The sequence below is a fragment of the Ixodes scapularis genome, unplaced genomic scaffold (assembly GCF_016920785.2).
Source record: "Ixodes scapularis isolate PalLabHiFi unplaced genomic scaffold, ASM1692078v2 PGA_scaffold5__190_contigs__length_132052651, whole genome shotgun sequence".
In the NCBI taxonomy this organism is placed as follows: domain Eukaryota; kingdom Metazoa; phylum Arthropoda; class Arachnida; order Ixodida; family Ixodidae; genus Ixodes; species Ixodes scapularis.
This window is the reverse complement of record NW_024609880.1, coordinates 89,283,638-89,304,228: the sequence shown is the minus strand read 5'-3', so window position 1 is coordinate 89,304,228 and position 20,591 is coordinate 89,283,638. Positions and strand designations below refer to the sequence as shown.

Here is a 20,591-nt window from a genome sequence, read left to right as displayed (position 1 = left end):
CTGGAAGCCTACCATGAGTAACAACGGCCATCTGTTTTTTTTTGTTTTTTTTTTGCGTGCTTTTTGTCTACGCCCTGTTTCACTCCTCCTCCACAAGAAGCTTCCAGTTGCACACTTTTAGGTGATTCTTTTGTTGGCCCTCGAACTGTTGATTGGCTCACGAAGAAGAGGGCTGGTATCACACATCGTATAAATACTCAAACCCCCAAAACGTTGAAGATGCTCTCATTTGTTTGCTCTTTAGGCACAACATGAAGCTTGCTTTAAGCTTGGCCTTTTTTGTGTGTGGAGTTCTTGTGAGAACCTACGGCAAAACAACTACTACTAGGCCTCGATTGGGAAGCTATGGCAAAACAAGTACTACTGCGCCTCGAGGGAGATTTCATGACAGTATGACCACGGCTTTCCCCAAAGATCCGTCAAAAAATGACGCAATGAAAGTAAGTGCATCTTTGTAATTACAAAGTTACAACCAACAGTTTGTTTGATTTTTCATGCAATCCCGAGTAACTTTTTGTAATTTATCGACTGTAGAAAAACGTGAGAAGGAAGTTAAGAAACGCGTACTCCTAGAGAACAAATATAAACATTAGTGCTTTAGTAATGCGCATTGTTTAACATATAAATTACAAAAAAAAATTATCGCTACTCTAGAAGTTACCGAAATATTAAAGTTTACACAAGAATGCTTTTGTTACTTGGCATTACCAATTTATTGGGACAGACGAAGTCCTATTTAGCACAATTATTTTCTCACCATCACAATTTACATACTCAAATTATGTTAAGGTTGGTATAGGAAAAATATCGGTTTTATGGTTTGTATTGAACGTTGTCATATCTTATGAACAACTTACTCCAACGCAGACCTCCGCTTCGTCGCAGATAGATTTTATTGATATTCGTTGAATATCATCCTAATGTAGCTGGAAGGCGTTGCTCATTGAGGAGCTTCCGGACGTCTGGCACGTCTGCTTGCACCAGTGACTTCACTGGCAGACAAGCTTCACACATGGTCATTCACGTTAAAACAGTTTATTATAAAACCAGGAATAAAAATTTTGTAAGATGAAATAAAATAAAAATTATATAGTGCGGCATGCCGGCGCATTTGTTGCCCGAGCGTAGTAAGAGGACATTATCTGAAGTTCGTCCCTCCTGCTCCTCAATCCGTACTGACATACATCGCGTCGCTGCAACAAGGGCCAAAAACGAAGACGCGTTCTAAGAAACGGAAAACTGAAGGGTGGTTCACGCACTTGCACCTGCTTATGACAGTGTGCCTTAAACCTCTTAAAATCTCTTAGGACTAGAGAACACACTACGCCATCAATAGGGTAGTCGTGGAAGACATGGCATTTTTGTACATTTTTTTAGCCAGAATATTTTTTTACATTGTTATAAACGATTATTTCTTATAGGTACTACTTACATTTGACTTCGCTGCAAATACTGCAGAACTCCCGCTTTCGTGACATCAAGTTCCAGGGTCACCTCAGAGATGGCGCTGACGTACCAGTGTGTTCTTTCGTCGAAAGAGATCACAAAAGCTCGGTCCTAAGAAAACGCAACGATGTGAACGGGCCTTAAGTCACGGTTCCCACATACGTAGATTTTTTAACGTCATTTAGGTCGTTTCCATAAGGCGAGACGAGACCCAATCAAACAAACAAACAAGCAAACAAACGGAATGTTTGGCGGCCTTCACTCGGTGTGAAGATGGCACCAGACGTGCCATGTCAACTGTAGCGCTTACACAGTCCGGCTCGCGTTGTCTGGCGTTCAGATTTGTAATCCTAAATGTTTGTCTTTTATTAATATAACTGATACTTAGTCGAGAAAACTCATACTTTGTAAAAATATTGCAATTTGTAATAAAAGAGGAGCTGTTAAAAAAAAAATTTGAATTCGTACGTTTAGATAACTTAAACCAGTATGTTTGAAACAGTAAAGATCGCCCAGAAAAACGTTTGTTGGGATACGCTGCTCCTCTAGTCGTAGTATTTATCAATCGCCATAAAATTGTGAATAATGTCAGTGATACGGCTCTCATAAAAGCATGACTAAAACATACAGTAAATCAACTTCTAAGAATCACTAACCTGTCACCTGAACAGACTATGTATAAATACCTTCTTTTTTATACAATCAATAGACGTAAGGCAAAAACTAATATCGTGATGAATTATAACATTCTTCCACACAATCGCTTGCAGATGAGTTCATCATCTCGATAATATTGTGGATTACGGTGTGTTCGCATTCGACTGGTTATATCCAAATGCGTTCGCCCTTTCTAATTTGGCTATTTTCTCTGAAGCATGGCTATACAAAAAATATATACACAAACAGATACATAATAAAGCTGACGCCGAGATTCATAACCTCTGCATTCCAAATTACATCATTAGTACTTATACAAAATAGAAAGAAGCTTACAAGCATTTTGATTAACAGTCAAACATTTTATAAAGGAGATATCCGGGTCCTTTTAAAATCGCTACGACACTAAAGAAATAGATAAAGAAGGCTAGGAAGTGCAGTTGATGCTCTTCGAGCTTCGTCATATGTGAAATCTGGCGCCTGTATTGGTATTCTTCATTTTATGAATGACCGTTAAGCTAAATGCAATTGATAGCACGTCTACCTCACATGACGTATAGGTCTGTGACGTCTCGCCTTAGTAGTAAACTCCTTCATATTCTTCAAATGTTTTAATACTACCGACGCGCTTCGAAGCACGCAAACACCAAAGGAACGTCCATACAAAGGACAGCCCTTTATTTCAGGGCAGATTACGCGCTGCGCCGCAGTATTAAGGTACTTAATTATAAAAATATCGGCGGTTTCATATTTTAAGCCCATGTTCCAGAAAAAGAAAAAAATAAACTGGCCGCAAAGTGGCAAAAAATAAATAAAAAATAATAACATGCATTTAGTCCACTAGTCGGCAAAAATATTAGACGCTGGAAAAAAAAATAACCTATCTGCGTTAAATTTTTATTTCAATATTATCTTTTACACGTTCCGCCTATTGGAACGCAAGGCAGAAGACCCGAACCACGAACTTCATCTCGCCACAGCTCCGTCTCCTTCCTCATGATAATGTCCGCCTGTTATGGCCACCGTTACCATGGCAACGAAGCGTCCCCCGGATAGATGTACTCGCGAACACATACGTCTCAAGCCAGCAAAGGCCTACGCCTTGCGTTTCCCGAAAATCGTCTGCTAAACTTCGACGAAGCCTCTTGGGAGTTACAAGCTAGGCTCCCAAACAGACCGCATTATTCGCGGTAACTCCTGGACTTGGATATTGACGAATTAACTATACACTCAAGCCCGAGGTTGCACCAAGCTTCAACTGAACCGCCAAGGCTTCGGCAGGCGACCGCTTCCTGCTCCCAGCAGCGCCCCGCACCAGCGCGTCCTGCTTTGGCTAGCGTCATTCACTTTAGCGTTCGATGCTCACCAAATGGCGTCCGCTATTGCTCACTTCAGCGTCTGCGTTCGCGTGTCCATTTATCCAGTAACGCTTCGTTGCCAAGGTGACAGTGCGCATAGTAGGCAGACTTTATCAGGCGGAAGGACACGGCGGTGTGGCGAGATCATGTGCGGGCTTCGGTTTTGTTGCCGTGCTTTTCAATGCAAGGAACGTGAACGCAGAGACTTTGAAATAAGAACCTCCCGCAGATGGCTCATCTTCTTCAATGGCTAATATTTTTCAAGCCTTGCACTAAAAGCACGTTTTTAACTTAAAAAATAGCAATATTATCATTTTCTTTCCGGCAGCATGGGGTTAAGTTGCTGACGTGCCGGATTATGTTTGGTAAATCGAACGTATATTTGGCTTCACTCGGGTCTCGTCATCTATAACATTTTGTCCTTTTATATAAGATTTAATATCCATATTTTAAACAAACTATTATTAAATATACTAAAATATTCATGTGCCAATTTAAATACATAGTGCAATCGATAAGTTGATGAGCATTTGAAATGCAAATTTACTTTAAGAACACGATGCACGACGTAATAATGTGTATTGTTACACTCTTCGCAGGTGGTCGAAATGAACGCTACGCAATGGGTCAAGTGGCGCACGTATAATCTGACAGATCCTTTCTTAGGCAACCCTCTACAGTGTGAAAACTTCAAGGTTATGAAAGAGATAATACCGTGGAACTACACATTACAGTACAGCTACAGAAGTGGGAATAGGTAATCGTTATTACTATCATACTATCATACTCCGAGAAGTATTTACTTCTTTTTACAAATATTAAACATGCCTTTCTTGTGCAGTTGGCTCGCACGCAATGAAACCATGGTTTTGGAGTATCTCGGCATACTACCCCTTGCCCCAAATGACATGTTCTTTGCAAGGACTCCGCGTAAGTATTAACACACTTAGCAGCTAAACATATTCATACTCCCACCCTAAATTTAGTAAACCTTGTTTTAGTAGACCGATCTCACCAGTCAGTTTGGCTAAGCCATCGTTTTCGAAATGCATCAATGTAATTTGAGTTTTTTGCACGAGTGACAACATTACTAAGCTCTGCGCGTGCGCAGCACAAAATGGCGCTAGCCTGCTCGCTCTATGCAAGCGCTGGCTGATGGCTACCTTCTGGGGACTAAAATTATGGCAGCTTCACGCTTGCGTGGAATCATTGATGAGATCCATGGTGGTAGTAACATTTATTTTTGAAGCTCTCTCACGTTGGCTTTTGAGCGTGACTCGTATCCGATCAACTTGGACTGCTTGCCCGTCGGTTGTTGCCAATTACACACATAATACTTATTTGATTAAAAAATAGACGAAGATTAGCTTTTTATTTTTTTTTAAATAATATTTTATACAGATACCGACGTTAATAAAATAATTAGAAAGTATTGCTTACAAATCTTAATTTTACGCAAGCCTTACTGCCTGAAAAGGCCACCAGTGGCGTTGCGGAATCTCTCATAAGAATGTACCCTGTAACGGGTTGCAAAAGTTCTACTAAAACTTGAAATTGTGTTCCGCTATGCTACATATAGCGGAGGCTGTAGGGGATTGCGGATTGCGTATAGCGGCGGTCGCTGCAAGACGTTCGCGGCAACGCAGCGTCGCTACAGCGTTCGCTGCGTTGCCGCGAACGCTGTAGCGACGCAGCCAACGCAGCAGCGGCCAGCGTTGCCGGCGCCGATCCCGAGACCGAGACTACGTCTGTACCTGGTAATGGCGCTGACATATCCCATAATCCCCGACTGTGATGTCCATGAGAACTACGTATATACTCTTCATCATTAAGATATACCTTAGCCTTAAATATTGATCTGAACTATATATCGAGTCGCATCAAATATCGAACTAATTTTTAAAAAAGGCTCGAGGTACACCTAAGGACTTCTCAATAGTTGTGAATGCGAAAGGATGCAAAGCCGCTCGCCCGCTCCCTTATTTCGTCTGCTGCGTACTTTTCATTGCCGGTCGGCGCGCGCGCATATCTGGGTGCGCTGACCTTGGACGCTCCATGTTAACGGCGCGCTGAAGGACACGCAGCGCCAAGGGGTGAGCGGTCGTTGAAACTGACGCGCAGCGGCCAATCGGAGGCTCGTCGACGCGCGCCAGCCAATGGAACCGAAGTTGAAAATCATTCAGCTTTGCTCCGCTCCTTTGGGATCGGGAAATTCGGGTGCCGTTATCTAGCCTTTCGCGTGGGTTCATAGCTGGGAGCGGGCTTCACTTGGAGAAAGGATTTAAGGTGCCGTTTGGCGCGGCTCCCTTCATGAGACATTAGGCTTTCGCATTAAAAAAGATCCATAATATCAATTTAGAAAACACCCCAATTTTTACGTAGACACATACAACTGCATAGCAGAACTGATTTATTTGGGAATACTAACTTTATACAGCAAACAAGAAACAATGGTTCTAGTTTATTCTTCCTTTTACTTGTTATACAATTCCGCACTCTCAAATATAAATGTTGTTTATGGCTTTTAAGAATAGATTGAATTTTTTCCACAGTTGACCCAGCAACTGACAATTATGTGATGTATTCCAACTATGTGAACTGCACCGTTCTTCGAATATCAGTTCCAAGTCAAGGAGGTAAGCTCTCAAGTGTTTATTGAGTTATATTTGTTTCTCAAGCGTGAATCTCTTCCACTTCCATTTCTCTCTTCTTTTATTGACTAACGACTCGACGTTGGGTGCAGAGGGGATAAAAGATCAGCAGTTTGAATCATTAACAATTTAGGTCATTACTGCTATTGAAAAAGACACAACACTTGGGCATAAACTGTATTTATTAATAAAGTTATTTATTTATTTATTTATATTCAAAATGTTGCCGTCGACAAGCAGGTATCTATACCGGGGTCACCAGGACATCAGCAAAAAAACAGCTATTTTGGGAATGAACTAAAAAAAGTGGAAAGTAAACACACAACGAAATAGTAAAACAAATGACCGCATCTCCACGTGATGAATTATGTTGACTGGGGCGAAGCTCTGGTGGTGCTTATGATACTGATTTTATTGTTCATAGGTATAATGCTGCTGGTGCTGATCTTTTTTTTTTATTGCTCATAGGTAGTGCTGAGTTCCGGATTGCGTTTCTACTTCATTATTACTGCTTTATGGTCGGTGAATTGCAGAGCCAGTGGTTCTTCTAGCGTAATCAGCTTGGATCCGCTAGAAGCCATGGAAACGTATCTCCACCGCTTAAGTCAAGGGTCCATGTCAGAAAGAGAATGTGTGGTATGGAACGTGGTTAGATACGCATTTGAGCATTTGACCGCAGCGCCCTCTCGTCTATAAACGTGGAGCCAATGCATGCAAAGTTTAACGCGATTATATACGCATTTGACCGCAGCGCCCTCTCCTGTATAGACGTTAAGCGGCTACATGCAACGTTTCATCCATGACAGAAACCCCAGCTCTTGAGTTACTACCACATCTCAAAGCCCCCTACTCGTCCCGCTGTCGTGGCCAAGTGGTAAAGGCGATGGACTAGAAATCCATTGGGGTCTCCCCGCACAGGTTCGAATCCTGTCGGCTGCGGAAACATATTTTTCTTTTTATGTGGGCACGGACGCCGCACTGACGGACGGACGGACAAGGCTAGACCATAAGGAGCTTCGCCCCTAAAACATGTTAAAATACAGCGCGCAAAACATGTATTAAAAGCTTGCAAATGCATTCCCTGTTAATTAGGTTGGAAATTAACATCGATGATAGTACTGCTTGTGGTTAATAGGTCAGAGATTTCGACTTCCAGACATGCATAAATAATAGAACGAGATAAAATGAAAACGTGTAAGAAAACAGAAATATATGTTACCTAATTACAGGCACATGAAACATTGGTTTTTAAAAGAGTCGAATAAAGTTGGTAGTACAATTTTCAACCGATAGGGTTTTGCTTTTTTGGGATGAAATGATTGTCAACATGTGCCCACTTGTTTAGATCAATTTAAGCTTACTTTATCTCTGCAAATAAGTGGAACGTCCTGCTTCGTGAATGTTACAGACTCATTGTATTGCACCGCAGAGAGAAACGCATTTGATTGCTTTAGGCTTCAATATGCTTTTTGTTAACCGTGTTCACCACCTTCTATTTTTTTTATTAGAAAATCACTGTGACCTCTGGATGGCGAATACGACTGCTTCCGAAGAACCGCCCCTGCTCTGCCTGGAAAACTTTGAACGATATTGCAACACGGAGCATATCTTCAACGTTTACCTTCCCAATTGTACAACCGGGAATACACCCGTCTTCTTCGAGTAGAGGTCTCACATCAAGATCTTTATTTAAGGTGCTTGCTTATGTTTTCTTTCTATCCCGCAAAAATTATCTAGACTTTATGGGTTTTGTTTAATGACTGGCGCAAATAAATTAGATTGTTCCAAGCACCATTTTCATTTTCCATTAATTCATACCAAATATCCCTATAGCTAATGGGTTAATGCGTGGTGTTCTTGAATACCATTCGGGCTTAAAAAGGGCTAGAAATAGGCCAGTGAACTAAGTACCATGAAACTTTTTACGAAGGTCTTTATAAGTGGTGCATTGATCATACTCAAATTTCGTTGGTGTATACGTTTCTGGGGAAAAAAAGGCAAGAACATAAATGCTTGTCTTTTTATGCGCAGGAAGTAAACAAGCAATTACCTTCAGGTTGACGCTTCCGCTGAAATGTCATACCTCACACGCTCGGATCTGCTGGGTCTACTTGAGGGTGTCAATCTCCAAGAAGCTTTCGAAAGTTTTTTACCATCTGGTGCTTTATCTGAGTTGCAGCGTCACCACGACGGTTTGTTTCCGTTTTCCTTCCGGGCAAAGGGAACACAAACAAGCTGTTTTCTTTTTGCGTCCCTTTTATATATTCGTATATCATTTTTGAATACATATAGAAAAGCTTCCAATTCAAAGCTTGCCAAAAAGCTCGGGTTTGTCTATATATTCAGAAAGTTATATATTCAACGTAGTTGAATATATAACTCTTTCTAATGGGTATGCCACCCAAGAAAGAAACCCGCTTACCATTAAATTTTATCAACTGCGTATAACTAATTTCAAAGTTTTTTTTTTTTTTTTGGTATTTATTTCTTCGAACGATTGCAGAATGGAACGGGTTTCCTTACGAAACTAATATTCAAGATTCTGTCAGAGCGTGTGTTTCCAACTTGTGTTCTGATTGATGGAACTCCTTTGTACTTTTATGGCTTCGTTTTTCCTTTTTCCACCCTGCTACGATCCCTCAGAAGGGATCAGCAGTATTTGTAAAAAAAATAATAAACAAATAAACCTACATTTCCAAAATTTGAATATCGATCAGCAATTGCTTTACCTAGGCTGTGTTCCAAATCTTACCCGAGTAACCTGTCTCTTACGTCAGCGGTTAATATAGTCACGAATGACAATTGATGAGGCAATGATACCTGAAGAAACTAAACGTTTAATGGGGCGAACTTGTGCCCAAAACAAAAAGAGAAAAGAAGAAAACAGTAGAGCGTCGCGGCGTCGATGTCAGCAAAACAGCAGGATCGAGCGCTTGGGCGAGACATGACTGCGGCTCGTTACGTGTGCTTGTGGAATCATCGGCGTAGAAGGGTCGGCGCGTAGAACATTCTGACCTCGAATAAGCCAACACGGTTCTCTCGAATTTACCAGAACATTACGTTAGATGCTAACAAAAAGGCCGCGGCCAGGAATCGAATCCTGACTTTGTGCGTGGAATGTACGATCGATAACTGTTAGGCCACGAGCGCGCGCTGCCTGCTTGGTCAGCTGCGCTCGCGGCATTATCCCCCCCCCCCTTCCTTCCAATTTAAAAAAGTGCATCATACCGATGTCGCACAAAACAAAAGCACGGATTCACAGCAAAAAGATAGCAGAGTCGCGAGCCACAGTTCGCAGTTCACTCCTTAACGAGAGTCTAAGGTTCTATCGTTCGTAATACGGCTTGAGCCGGACGACGTGCACCACTTCGGGTCGTGGCTGGCGTCTTGCAGATGGACACGTTCCGTCGGGTAGAACTTCGTAGTTCAGATCGCCGAGGCGTCGGATGATTTTGTTGGGTCCGAAATAGCGTTTAAGAAGCTTCTCGCTGAGACCGCGGCGCCGTATCGGTGTCCACACCCATACCCGGTCTCCGGGTTGAAAGTGAACGAAGTGGCGAAGTGGTGAAGTGGTGAAAGTGGTGAAAGTGGCGAAGGTTATACCGGCGTACATCGACTCGCTGTTGCTCATGAATCTTGATTCTAGCCAGTTGGCGAGCTTCTTCCGCGCGTTGCGAGAGCAGTTGAGCGTCGTCGTTCCCATCGTCGGCCGACACGTGAGGCAGCATGACGTCGAGCATCGTGGTAACCGTCCGGCCATGTACCAGTTAGAACGGTGTCATTCCCGTGGTTTCTTGAGCCGCTGTGTTGTACGCAAACGTGACGTACGGTAACACCTCGTCCCACGCCTCGCGCTTCACGTCGACGTACATGGAGATCATGTTGGCGATCGTCTTGTTGAGCCGCTCCGTTAGGCCGTTGGTCTGCGGATGGTACGCGGTGGTCCGACGATGGCTGGTGTGGCTGAGCCGAAGGATATCTTGCGTGAGCTGAGCCTAGGACGATGACCCTCGGTCGGTTATCAAGACTTCGGGGGCGCCATGTCGAAGGAAAATAGGTTCGACGAAAAACCTGGCGACTTCCACCGCTGTTCGCGACGGAAGAGCTTTCGTCTCGGCGTATCGTGTAATATAATCGGTCGCGACGATAATCCAACGGTTTCCTTGCGTCAATGTTGGGAATGGCCCAAGTAAATCCATTCCGATCTGCTGGAAGGGCGTAGTAGCGGCAGATATCGGCTGCAAGCGTCCTGCTGGCTTCGTCGGAGGGTTCTTACGTCGTTGGCACTCATGGCACGACCGTGTATACAAATGGACGGTTTTCGGGAGTCTCGGCCAATAGCACTTCTCACGAATCCAAACGAGCGTCCTGCTGTAGCCAAGGTGTCCAGCCGTCGGGTCGTCGTGGCATGCTTGAATGATTTCTTCTCGCAGGCTGGCAGGAACAACCAGCAGCCAGGCAGGGTTGCTGGTTCTGAAGTTCTTGAAGAGCACGCCTCGCCGCAGAACGAAGCTTGACAAGTCTCGGGTCAAGAATCGCGGAACGGAACTTCCTTGACCTTCGAGGTGGTCGATCACGGCGCGAAGTTCGGGGTCGTCTCGTTGAAGTGCTCCCATGTCGGTATCTGTAATTGCTCCGAGAAAACGGGCGTCATCGTCGTCGTCTGTGCTGTCGGAAGGAGCTGCGACTGGGGCCCAAGACAAACAATCGGCGTCATTATGCTTGCGGCCAGACTTGTGCACAATGGTCACGTCGAATTCTTGCAGTCGAACGCTCCAGCGAGCAAGGCGTCCTGACGGGTCCTTGAGGTTGGCGAGCCAACAGAGAGCGGAGCGCGGTGGTCCGTGACTACGCGGAACGGGATCCCGTACAGGCACAGGCGGAACTTCATTAGCGGCCAGGCGACAGCGAGACATTCCTTGTCGGCTGTTGAGTAAATTTTCTCTGCCTTGGACAGTGCCCGGCTTGCGTAAGCAATCACCCTCTTTGCTCCGTCTTGTCCTTGGACGAGCACCGCGCCTAGCCCGGTGTTGCTGGCGTCTGAGTGAACTTCCGTTTCCGCTGATGTATCGAAGTGTCCGAGGATAGGGGGCGACTGGAGTCTTTCCTTCAGTTCGTTGAACGCTTGTTCTTGCTCCTCCCCCCACGGGAAGTTCACGTCGTCCTTCGTCAGATGCGTGAGCGGTGCAGAAATCTTGGCAAAATCGTGAACGAAACGTCTGTAGTAAACGCACAGCCCAAGAAATCTTCGCACGGCTTTCTTGTCCGATGGCTTCGGAAATTCGGCGACAGCGGATGTCTTTGCAGGGTCAAGATTTACACCTTGAGCACTGACGACATGGCCCAGGAATTTGAGCTCGCCGTAAGCGAACCAAAATTTTGACGGCTTCAGTGTCAGTCCGGCATTCTGGATAGCCTGTAGCACGGCTTGCAAACGTATCAGGTGCTCGTCGATGTCGCTTGCGAATACCACGACGTCGTCGAGATAGACGAGGCAGCTTTGCCATTTCAAGTCGGAAACAACGGTGTCCATTACGCGCTAGAACGCCGCAGGTGCTGTGCACAGCCCGAACGGCATCACTTTAAATTCGTACAGTCCGTCCGGTGTGACGAAGGCAGTCTTCTCACGATCCCGTTCGTCGACCTCGATGTGCCAGTACCCACTCTTCAGGTTTATCGACGAAAAGTATCGGGCATGGCGCAGCCGGTCCACAGTGTCGTCGATGCGTGGCAGCGGGTAGACGTCCTTTTTCGTTACGGCGTTTAGTCGGCGATAGTCCACGCAGAACCGAAGAGTCCCGTCTTTCTTTTTCACCAGGACTACGGGTTAAGCCCATGGACTGCTTGAGGGCTGGACAATGTCGTCATCGAGCATTTCTTGGACCTGCTTCTGGATGACTTCTCTCTTTTTGACAGAGACACGGTACGGCGACCGATGGACAGGAAGCGCGTTGTCTTCAGTGACAGTTCGGTGTTTCGCAACGGTCGTTTGGCGCACCTTTGACGACGTGGAGAGGCACTCATTGAACTCGGCGAGAAGGTTACTGAGTTGTCGTCGTTGTGGGGTAGGCAGGGCACGGTTGGTGTCAAACTGCGAAGGCGGCGTTGTCTTGGGTGGCCACGAAGAGAGGTCTGATATTCCGGCGATTGCGGCTGAGTCCGAGAGTTCCCCAGCGTAACCCACGGCGGTGCCTTTCGTAAAGTGCTGGGCCTCCTGTCGGAAGTACGTTACGAGAGCGACGGTGTGTCCGTCTTGGAGCTCCGCGACGCCTCTTGTGATGCCGATCCCTTTTCCTAAAAGCAACTGGAGGCTCTCCTTCGAGGAGGACGTCGCCGCAGAAAGACTCATCGACCCCGACGGGTACGAAAGCACTCGACCGCGGCGGTAAGTTTACGTGGTTTGCGAGAACTCGTACCGCGGATGACATCGCTTTGGTTCCTCCGGTGGTGGAGCAGGTTTTCATAGCCTCAACCGGTTTGCTCCGAAGTCGATGACTGCGCCATAGTCGCAGAGAAAGTTCATTCCGATGATAACGTCCCTCGAACAGTCTTGCAGAACGACGAACTTGACAGGGCACGTCTAACCGTGGATTTCGACTCGAGCAGTGCACCGCCCGACAGGCGTATTAAGGTGTCCTCCAGCAGTTCGTATTTGCGGCCCTTCCCACGGCGTCGTCACTTTTCGAGGGCGGCGAGAGAGCCTCCCCCTCAAGGCTGAGTAGTCTGCTCCGGTGTCCACGAGTCCCGATTCGTCGTGGTCGTCGATAATAACGCTTAGGTTATTGGACACCGACACAGGCGCGTCGTTTTATGCGGGGCGTCGGGAGAGTGGGAGCGCTCCGTCGTTCTTGGAGGTTCTTTGCTTCGGTCATCTTCGGCAACGCCACCTCCAGGCGTTGCCGCACTTAGTTTTCCCGACGAGATAGGGGTGACAGGCTGTCCCGACGAGAGCGACGGAAGGGCGAAAGCGCACGTCGAGGCGAAGGCGAACGGGAACCTCGAGGTGGAGTGGGCACCGTGGACAGAGGTCGTCGGAAGTACTCCTCGATGTCCGTTGGTCACTCCCCAAGGCGGGGTCGCGGGTCGCTCGGCGCAAAGCCTCGCAGGCCCATTTGTCGGTACGGGCACCTCCAGAAGACGTGATCGGCCTCGCCACATTGACAACACAGCGGTCGTCGATCGGCCGTGCGCCACACATCCGTCTTCCTTGGCGCCAGTTGTTGAGTGCGGACGAACTGGGGTTGGCCTTCCCGAGGTCGGAAAGCCTGTGGCTCTGGTAGGACACGTCGAGGTGGCGTTGAATACTGCTGGGCAGCTGGCGCCGGTCTCCGAGCTACCGCGGCGTAGGTAAAAGAGGGCTCGTCGGGTGTTGCTACGCTGGCAGGAGCCTCAGGTTGGAATGCCCGCTGTACCTCCTCGCGGACAACCTCGGCTATTGAAACTGAAGCCGGCTGGTGGGTAGCAGGCAGGAGCTTTTTGATTTCCCCCCGTACGACGTCCTGAATGATCTCGTGTATGTCCGGGGTGTTGCTGCTGTACGGCGAGAGGGCAGCGAAGCCAGAAAGTCTCTGATAGTGGGAGGCGCGTGCTTGAGGGGCACGTTCGATGTTTGTTGCCTCGGTGATGAAGTCTTGGGCGGTGATAGGCGGGTTCCGCACAAGGCCTCCGAAGATGGTTTCTTTCACTCCTCGCATAAGGAACCGCAGCTTCTTCTCTTCAGGAGCGTTTGGCTCGGCGCGGTTCTTGAGGCGTAAAACGTCCTCGACGAAACTTGTGACGCTCTCGTTTGGCCTTTGGCTTCTTGCTTGATGAAGTTCTTCGGCCCGCTGACGTCGCTGCTGGCTGGCAAACGTGCGTTGAAGTTCCGCCTGGAAGTCTTGCCAAGACGAAATCGACGCTGCGTGGTTCTCGAACCAGGTGCGTGGAGTGCCTTCCAGAGCGAAGTAAACATTTCGGAGGCTCTGCTCACGACCCCATCCGTTGAACCGTGCGACGCGTTCGTACTGGCCTAACCAGTCGTTCACATCTTTATGAAGATTGCCACTGAAATTTGGTGGCGTCCTTGGTAGGGTAAGCACGTAGACAATGGACGTCGGTGGCGTTCCGTCTGGCTGCCACGTGGTGTTCATCGTCGGCTTCGATAGCTTCATTGTCCTGTCTGGCAGTGGTCTAAGTTTCGGGGGTAGGCCGAGGTTGCGGCGACTTGATCGGGTCTCGGTCCTCTCTTCGTCGAGTCCTCGGGGGCTTGCGGTCGGACTTGCACTGCGGGCCCTCCTAGGGGTGCGCTAAACGGACATGCGTACCCCGCACCTCCACCGAAATGTCACGAATGGCAATTGAGGAGGCAATGATAACTGAGGAAACTAAACGTTTAAGGGGGCGAACTTGTGCGCAAAATAAAAAGGGAACAGAAGAAAACAGCAGAGCGTCGCGGGCGTCCATGCCGGCGAAACCGCAAGATCGAGCGTTGGGGCGAGACTGACTGCGGCTCGCCACGCGGAGCCCCTTATGTACACGCGTGGGCTTGTGGAATCATCGGCGTAGAAGGTTCGGCGTGTAGAACATTCTGACCTCGAACAAGCAGTACGGTTCTCGAATTTACCAGAACTGTGCTGTTAGTGCAATCTAGTTGAGTTTGGACTTACTATAGGGTTAGCCGCATCGCGTTGGCATCAGTCTGTGCCGTGTGTGTTTTTCTTCTTTTTTGTTTTGGACTCGTTCGATCTGGGATCACCATGTAACGCGCTACTACGAAGCACCGTCTTTTACGGTGGTTGTTATGGATATAAAAGTACAGTTTTTCAATGACATCCAGTCGTTCGCTACCTGAGGAGTGGCCGCTCGGAGGCGCGCCATGGAATCAGAATAGTAAAAGACGGTGAACGCCAAGTGAGCGCGTCGGAACGTTAGGCCTCGCCACCTTGGTTCAGCTCAAACCCGAACGCGGGACACCGCTACGCAAGCTTGGACGAGATGGACCCTTCGGACGGGGACTCGGCGGCTGGTTACGTGAGTGAGAACGCCATAAAGGATCAACCGCCACAAGACTCGAGACCACGAAGAAAAAAAACTTTGTCGCAGAAGGCCTTGCTTAACTACGAAGCGAACCGGGACTGGCAACGTCAAAAGCTCGATTGCGTCTGGGAGCGCATCGCAAACGATCTTCGGGAAGTTGAACAGGCTACAAACGCCGAAACGCAACACGCGGCGACGGGCCGTATCCGAAAAGAGTACGGTCGTTACCAAGCGCTGTCGGAACTCTACGTGGCCTACTTGTCGGGGATCAACGCGGAACAAAGTCAGCTAGAGCTAGCCCTTTAGAAGACAGCGGATCGCGACAGAGCTCGCGCGGTTCAGAAAGCCTTGGTGGACACCGGAAAGACGGCCGATCGCGCCACGAAGTCTCGGGATTCGGAACACGCTAACTCGGAGCACTCGTCGAAGTCTGCCGGGCCACGACTTCACGGCAAGAGACGTTCTGGAGGATCGGCACGTTCGGAACACTCGATTGCGACCACGACAAGCACGGCTGCAACGAGGACACGTGCCGAGGCTGCAGCGGCGCGCACTCGTGCTTCTTTCACCAGAACGGAAGTGGCCATGAAACTCGAAAGAGCAAGGCTCGAAGAAAAGGAGAAGAGTGCGGCTGCGGCTAACGAGCGCAGAAAAGCACAACTAGACGCCGAGTTGCAGATCCTACAGCTGGAAAGGGAAGCGGCTGCTATGGAAGTTCAAACAGAAATCCTGCAAGCGGCGGCAGAACAGCACGGCGGGGAGCATCGCTCTAACCGAACCATCTCAGATGTATCAGAAGTCCGTGCTCAGCGCACTGTAGACTGTGTGCACAACCAGGCTGCCGTCCACAATGGCTCAAATGAGCGGCCTGCAGAGCAGGTTGCTCCAGAATTGAGTGGTGTGCTGAAACACCTGGTCCGTCGAGATTTGGTCAGCACAGGACTCGTCAAGTTTGATGACCACCCCGAGAATTACAGAGTATGGAAAGCCACATTCAAAAGTATGGTGCAAACTCTGGAAGTTACGGCAAATGAAGAGTTAGATCTTCTCGTGAACTGGCTGGGCCGTGAGTCTTCGGTCTATGCCAGGGGTGGCCAGGCTGACCCGGCCTAAGAGCCGCGAACAAAGCCACAAAACTTCCAAGAGCCGCAGGGAGGGGGGGGGGGGGAAGGGGGGCAAACTTTTATACAGAACAATAAACGAAACTCGAACTACTTTCAATATGTCCGAGTCGAAGGCGGTCCAACTACGTAGTAAGGTAGCAGTAGCACAACACTACCAAACCGCAACCCGTCTTTCGATTTAAAATGTTTTCCATTTCTCTGTTTTTTGGGAGGTGCTCGTGTGACCGGGAGGGAGGCGGGGGAGTGGATGAGGGGAAGGGGGGGGAGGAGAGGAGAGAGCCGCGAGCCGCACTTTAACACGCGAAGAGCCGCATGAGGCTCGCGAGCCGCAGCTTGGCCACCCCTGGTCTATGCAAAGAGGCTGCGTTCAGTACATGTCGACAACCCCGCGGCGGGTTTAGAGATAGTCTGGGAAAGACTGGAGGACTGCTACGGGCGACCCGAAGTAATAGAAGATGCGCTCTTCAAGAGGATCGGAAGCTTTCCTAAATTCTCCGACAAAGACACTCAGAAACTACGGGAACTGGGAGATCTGCTTCTGGAACTTGAAGCCGCAAAAGCTAATCGACACTTAACAGGACTCAGCTATTTGGATACGGCAAGAAGGGTGAACCCCATCGCGGAGAAGTTGCCACACCGTCTCCAAGAGATGTGGATCTCGAAAGGCTCAAGGTACAAAGAAGATCATCACGTCTCTTTTCCCCCTTTCTCGTTCTTCTCGAAGTTTGTCCGAGACCAGGCCAGGATGCGGAACGACCCAAGCTTTGCTTTTGGCACAACCGGAAGTACCTTTCCGAGGTTCCTAAAGAATGAGAAGGTCACGGCAAGAGAAGGCTTCAGAAACACGCCCGTTTCAGTCCATGCGACCGACGTTACTCAAGAAGCCGTCGACCATTATTCGCCAGCCACGGCCGAGAGGATGGAGGACCCTAACAGACAGTGCCCGCTTCACAAGAAACCTCACCCTCTACGAAAGTGCCGTGTGTTCAGAGAGAAACCACTGCAAGAACGCTAGTCCCTGCTAAAACAATTTGGGATCTGCCTCTTGTGTTGCTCCTCTACAAACCACCTCGCAAGGGACTGTAAAATTGTGATCAAGTGTGACGACTGTGACAGCACTGAACATACCACAGCGCTTCACCCGGACAGTTCCAAACCTTTGTCTTCGAGCCTCAGACAGGATTCCGAAGACGACAGCATTCATCACGGACTATCACCTGACGTATCTTCCAAGTGCACCGAGGTGTGTGGGGAAGGCTACGGTGAAAGGTCCTGTTCCAAGATTTGTTTGGTGAGTGTGTGTCACTCAAGCACACCTCAAAAGGCTGTGAGAATGTATGCCATCTTGGACGACCAAAACAATAGGTCACTGGCAAGGACAGAATTCTTCAACCTCTTTGATGTCCAGGGAGAGAGTTCGCCATATACCCTCAAGACATGTGCTGGAACAGCAGAAACGACAGGAAGGCGAGCCTCTGGGTTTCTGGTTGCAAATATTAATGGCAGCGTGAAACTACCTCTCCAAACCCTGATTGAATGCAATCAGATGATCAACAACAGGAACGAGATTCCGACACCAGACGCTGCACGTTATCACCCACATCTAAAGGCTATAGAGAGCCTCATACCTCCATTGGATGCGGAAGCTCAGATTCTGCTTCTACTGGGAAGAGACATCCTGAGAGTCCACAAGGTGCGTCAGCATTGCAATGGGCCTCCTGATGCGCCCTTCGCTCAACGACTAGACCTAGGATGGGTGATCATAGGAGACGTCTGCCTAGGTCGCACACGCAAGCCGGACTGTGTCACCAACTTCAAGACAAATGTGCTCGAAAATGGACGATCCTCCCTTCTTGAACCATGCCGCAACCATTTTCTCGTCAAGGAGAAATTCACTGGTCCCGTCAATCCAACTCAGCACGTACCACCTACCCAAGGTGTACCCATCAAAGACTACTCTGTCAAAGAAACGACAGACACGTTGTTCCAGACAACGAAGGACGATGACCAACCAGCTCCATCGGTGGAGGACAGAAAATTCCTAAACATCATGAACCATGAAGTCTTCAAAGATGAGTCATGCAGTTGGGTAGCCCCTCTTCCTTTCCGCGTGCCAAGACCTCGGCTTCCTAATAATATGGAGCTTGCACAGTCTCGTCTCGCATCACTGCGACGCACACTGCAGAAGAGACCAGAGATGAAGGAGCATTTTGCGACATTCATGGACAAGATGTTCAGGAATGGCCACGCAGAAGAAGCCCCACCGCTAAGAGAAGAAGAAGAATGCTGGTATCTTCCAATCTTTGGTGTGTATCACCCACGCAAACCAGGCGAAACCAGGGTCGTGTTCGACTCAAGTGCTCAGTTCAAGGGAACTTCTCTGAACGATGTTCTTCTCACAGGACCACACTTGACCAACAGCCTGCTGGGCGTCCCGATTCGTTTTAGGAAAGACCTCTTCGCTGTCACAGTGGACATTCAGCAGATGTTCTACTGCTTCCTGGTACGAGAGGACCACCGAAACTACCCGAGGTTCTTGTGGTTTCGCAACAATGACATCCAAGACAAAGTGGTGGAATACCGGATGAGAGTGCATGTCTTTGGTAACAGTCCATCACCAGCAGTGGCTACATACGGACTCCGAAAGACAGCACAGGAAGGAGAGGAAGAATTCAGCAAAGACGCCAGGGAGTTCGTCGAAAAAGACTTCTACGTAGACGACGGGTTGAAGTCTCTCCCTACGGCAGATGGTGTCATCGACCTGCTGAAACGCACGCAACAAATGTTGGCAGTTTGTAACCTAAGGCTTCACAAGATAGTATCAAACAACAGCAGAGGGGTGGAAGCTTTCCCCAAGGAGGACTACACAAAAGATCTAAGGGAACTCGACCTGAGTCACGACATTCCACCGATCCAACGCAGTCTTGGAATTTGCTGGGACGTACAGAAGGACGTCTTCACCTTCAGGGTTCCAGTTCAGGACACACCATTCACCCGGCGTGGTGTCTTGTCAATGGTGAACAGCGTGTACGACCCATTTGGATTCGTGGCTCCAGTTACCATACAAGGGAAGTCTCTCCTACGAGAACTCGTCACAGAAACCTGCGAGTGGAATTCTCCACTTTCTGAAAACAAGAGGAAAGACTGGGAGAACTGGAAGGATTCCCTTCAGGCTTTCGAGCAGCTAGAAGTGCCTCGCACTTATGCGGCCGTTTCACTTAGCACGGCTCAGCAGAAGGAAGTGCACATCTTCTCAGGCGCCTCGACCAAGGCTGTAGCAGCTGTGGCGTATCTGAGAACCACAGACTCGGATGGTGCGTGTCATGTCGGCTTTATAATGGGCAAAGCTAAGCTAGCACCACGTCCACAGCACACCATTCCAAGGCTCGAACTGTGCGGTGCGGTACTGGCTGTGGAGCTGGCAGACCTCATTCAGAAAGAAATAGACACACAACTAGATGTGGTGCATTTCAACACCGACAGCAAGGTGGTTTTGGGCTACATACACAACCAAACAAGAAGATTTTACGTGTATGACGGCAACAGGGTCGAACGCATCAGGAAATCTACACAACCAGAACAATGGCATTACGTTCGGACCGATGCAAATCCTGCAGATCTTGCTACAAGATTCGTGCCCGCAGCCCGGCTACAGGAGACGGCTTGGCTGACTGGTCCAGAGTTCTTAAATCGTCAAGGAGAGTCTTCATGCGTCTTACAGAACGAGTTTGAGATGATAAACCCAAACACTGATGCCGAAATCCGGCCCGAAGCAAGCGTCTCAGCCACCAGTGTGACCACAAATGGACTCGGGACTAATCGTTTCAGTCGTTTTTCAAGCTGGCCTAGACTGATGCGTGCAGTGGCATACCTCATACGTGCTGCTGGCAACTTTCGGTGCCCTTCTCGTGCCGACGAAGCTGACCTGCCACGTGGCTGCCTTCAAACAGGACAGCTATCTGTCGAGCATTTGTCTCTTGCAAAGAATCTCGTCATTCGCTCCGTCCAACTAGAAGCATATGCAAATGAGCTCGAGTGTTTGTCACAGGGGAAAGGGGTCCAGAAATCAAGTCCACTTTGGAAACTGGATCCTTGTATTGATGACAAGGGCTTGCTGAGAATCCGTGGTCGCCTCAACAGCGCACAGCTGAGTCAAGAGGAGCGGAGACCTCTAATCATACCTGGTAAACACCACGTCGCCTTGCTGCTTGTAAGGTACTACCATGAGCAGATCAAGCACCAAGGTCGACACACTACTGAGGGAGCAATCAGACCCGCAGGTTTCTGGATCATCGGAGCAAAACGCTGCATAGCGTCGTACATACACGGGTGCGTCATGT

General features: G+C 48.5%; 1 protein-coding gene across 1 annotated transcript; it reads left to right on the top strand.

The window, feature by feature from the left end:
• The first annotated feature begins 251 nt into the window (after positions 1-251).
• On the top strand, positions 252-7,778 carry LOC120841146. The gene is made up of 5 exons (XM_040211998.1): positions 252-440; positions 4,061-4,218; positions 4,303-4,391; positions 6,014-6,097; positions 7,621-7,778. The coding sequence occupies exons 1-5, from the start codon at positions 252-254 to the stop codon at positions 7,776-7,778; spliced, it is 678 nt and encodes a 225-aa protein (XP_040067932.1).
• The last annotated feature ends 12,813 nt before the right edge of the window (positions 7,779-20,591 follow it).

Coding starts and splice junctions, on each gene's coding strand:
- LOC120841146 (XM_040211998.1), top strand. CDS start 252: ATGAAGCTTGCTTTAAGCTTGGCCTTTTTTGTGTGTGGAGTTCTTGTG. Junction 441..4,060: donor CAAAAAATGACGCAATGAAA/GTAAGTGCATCT, acceptor CACTCTTCGCAG/GTGGTCGAAATGAACGCTAC. Junction 6,098..7,620: donor ATCAGTTCCAAGTCAAGGAG/GTAAGCTCTCAA, acceptor TTTTTTTATTAG/AAAATCACTGTGACCTCTGG.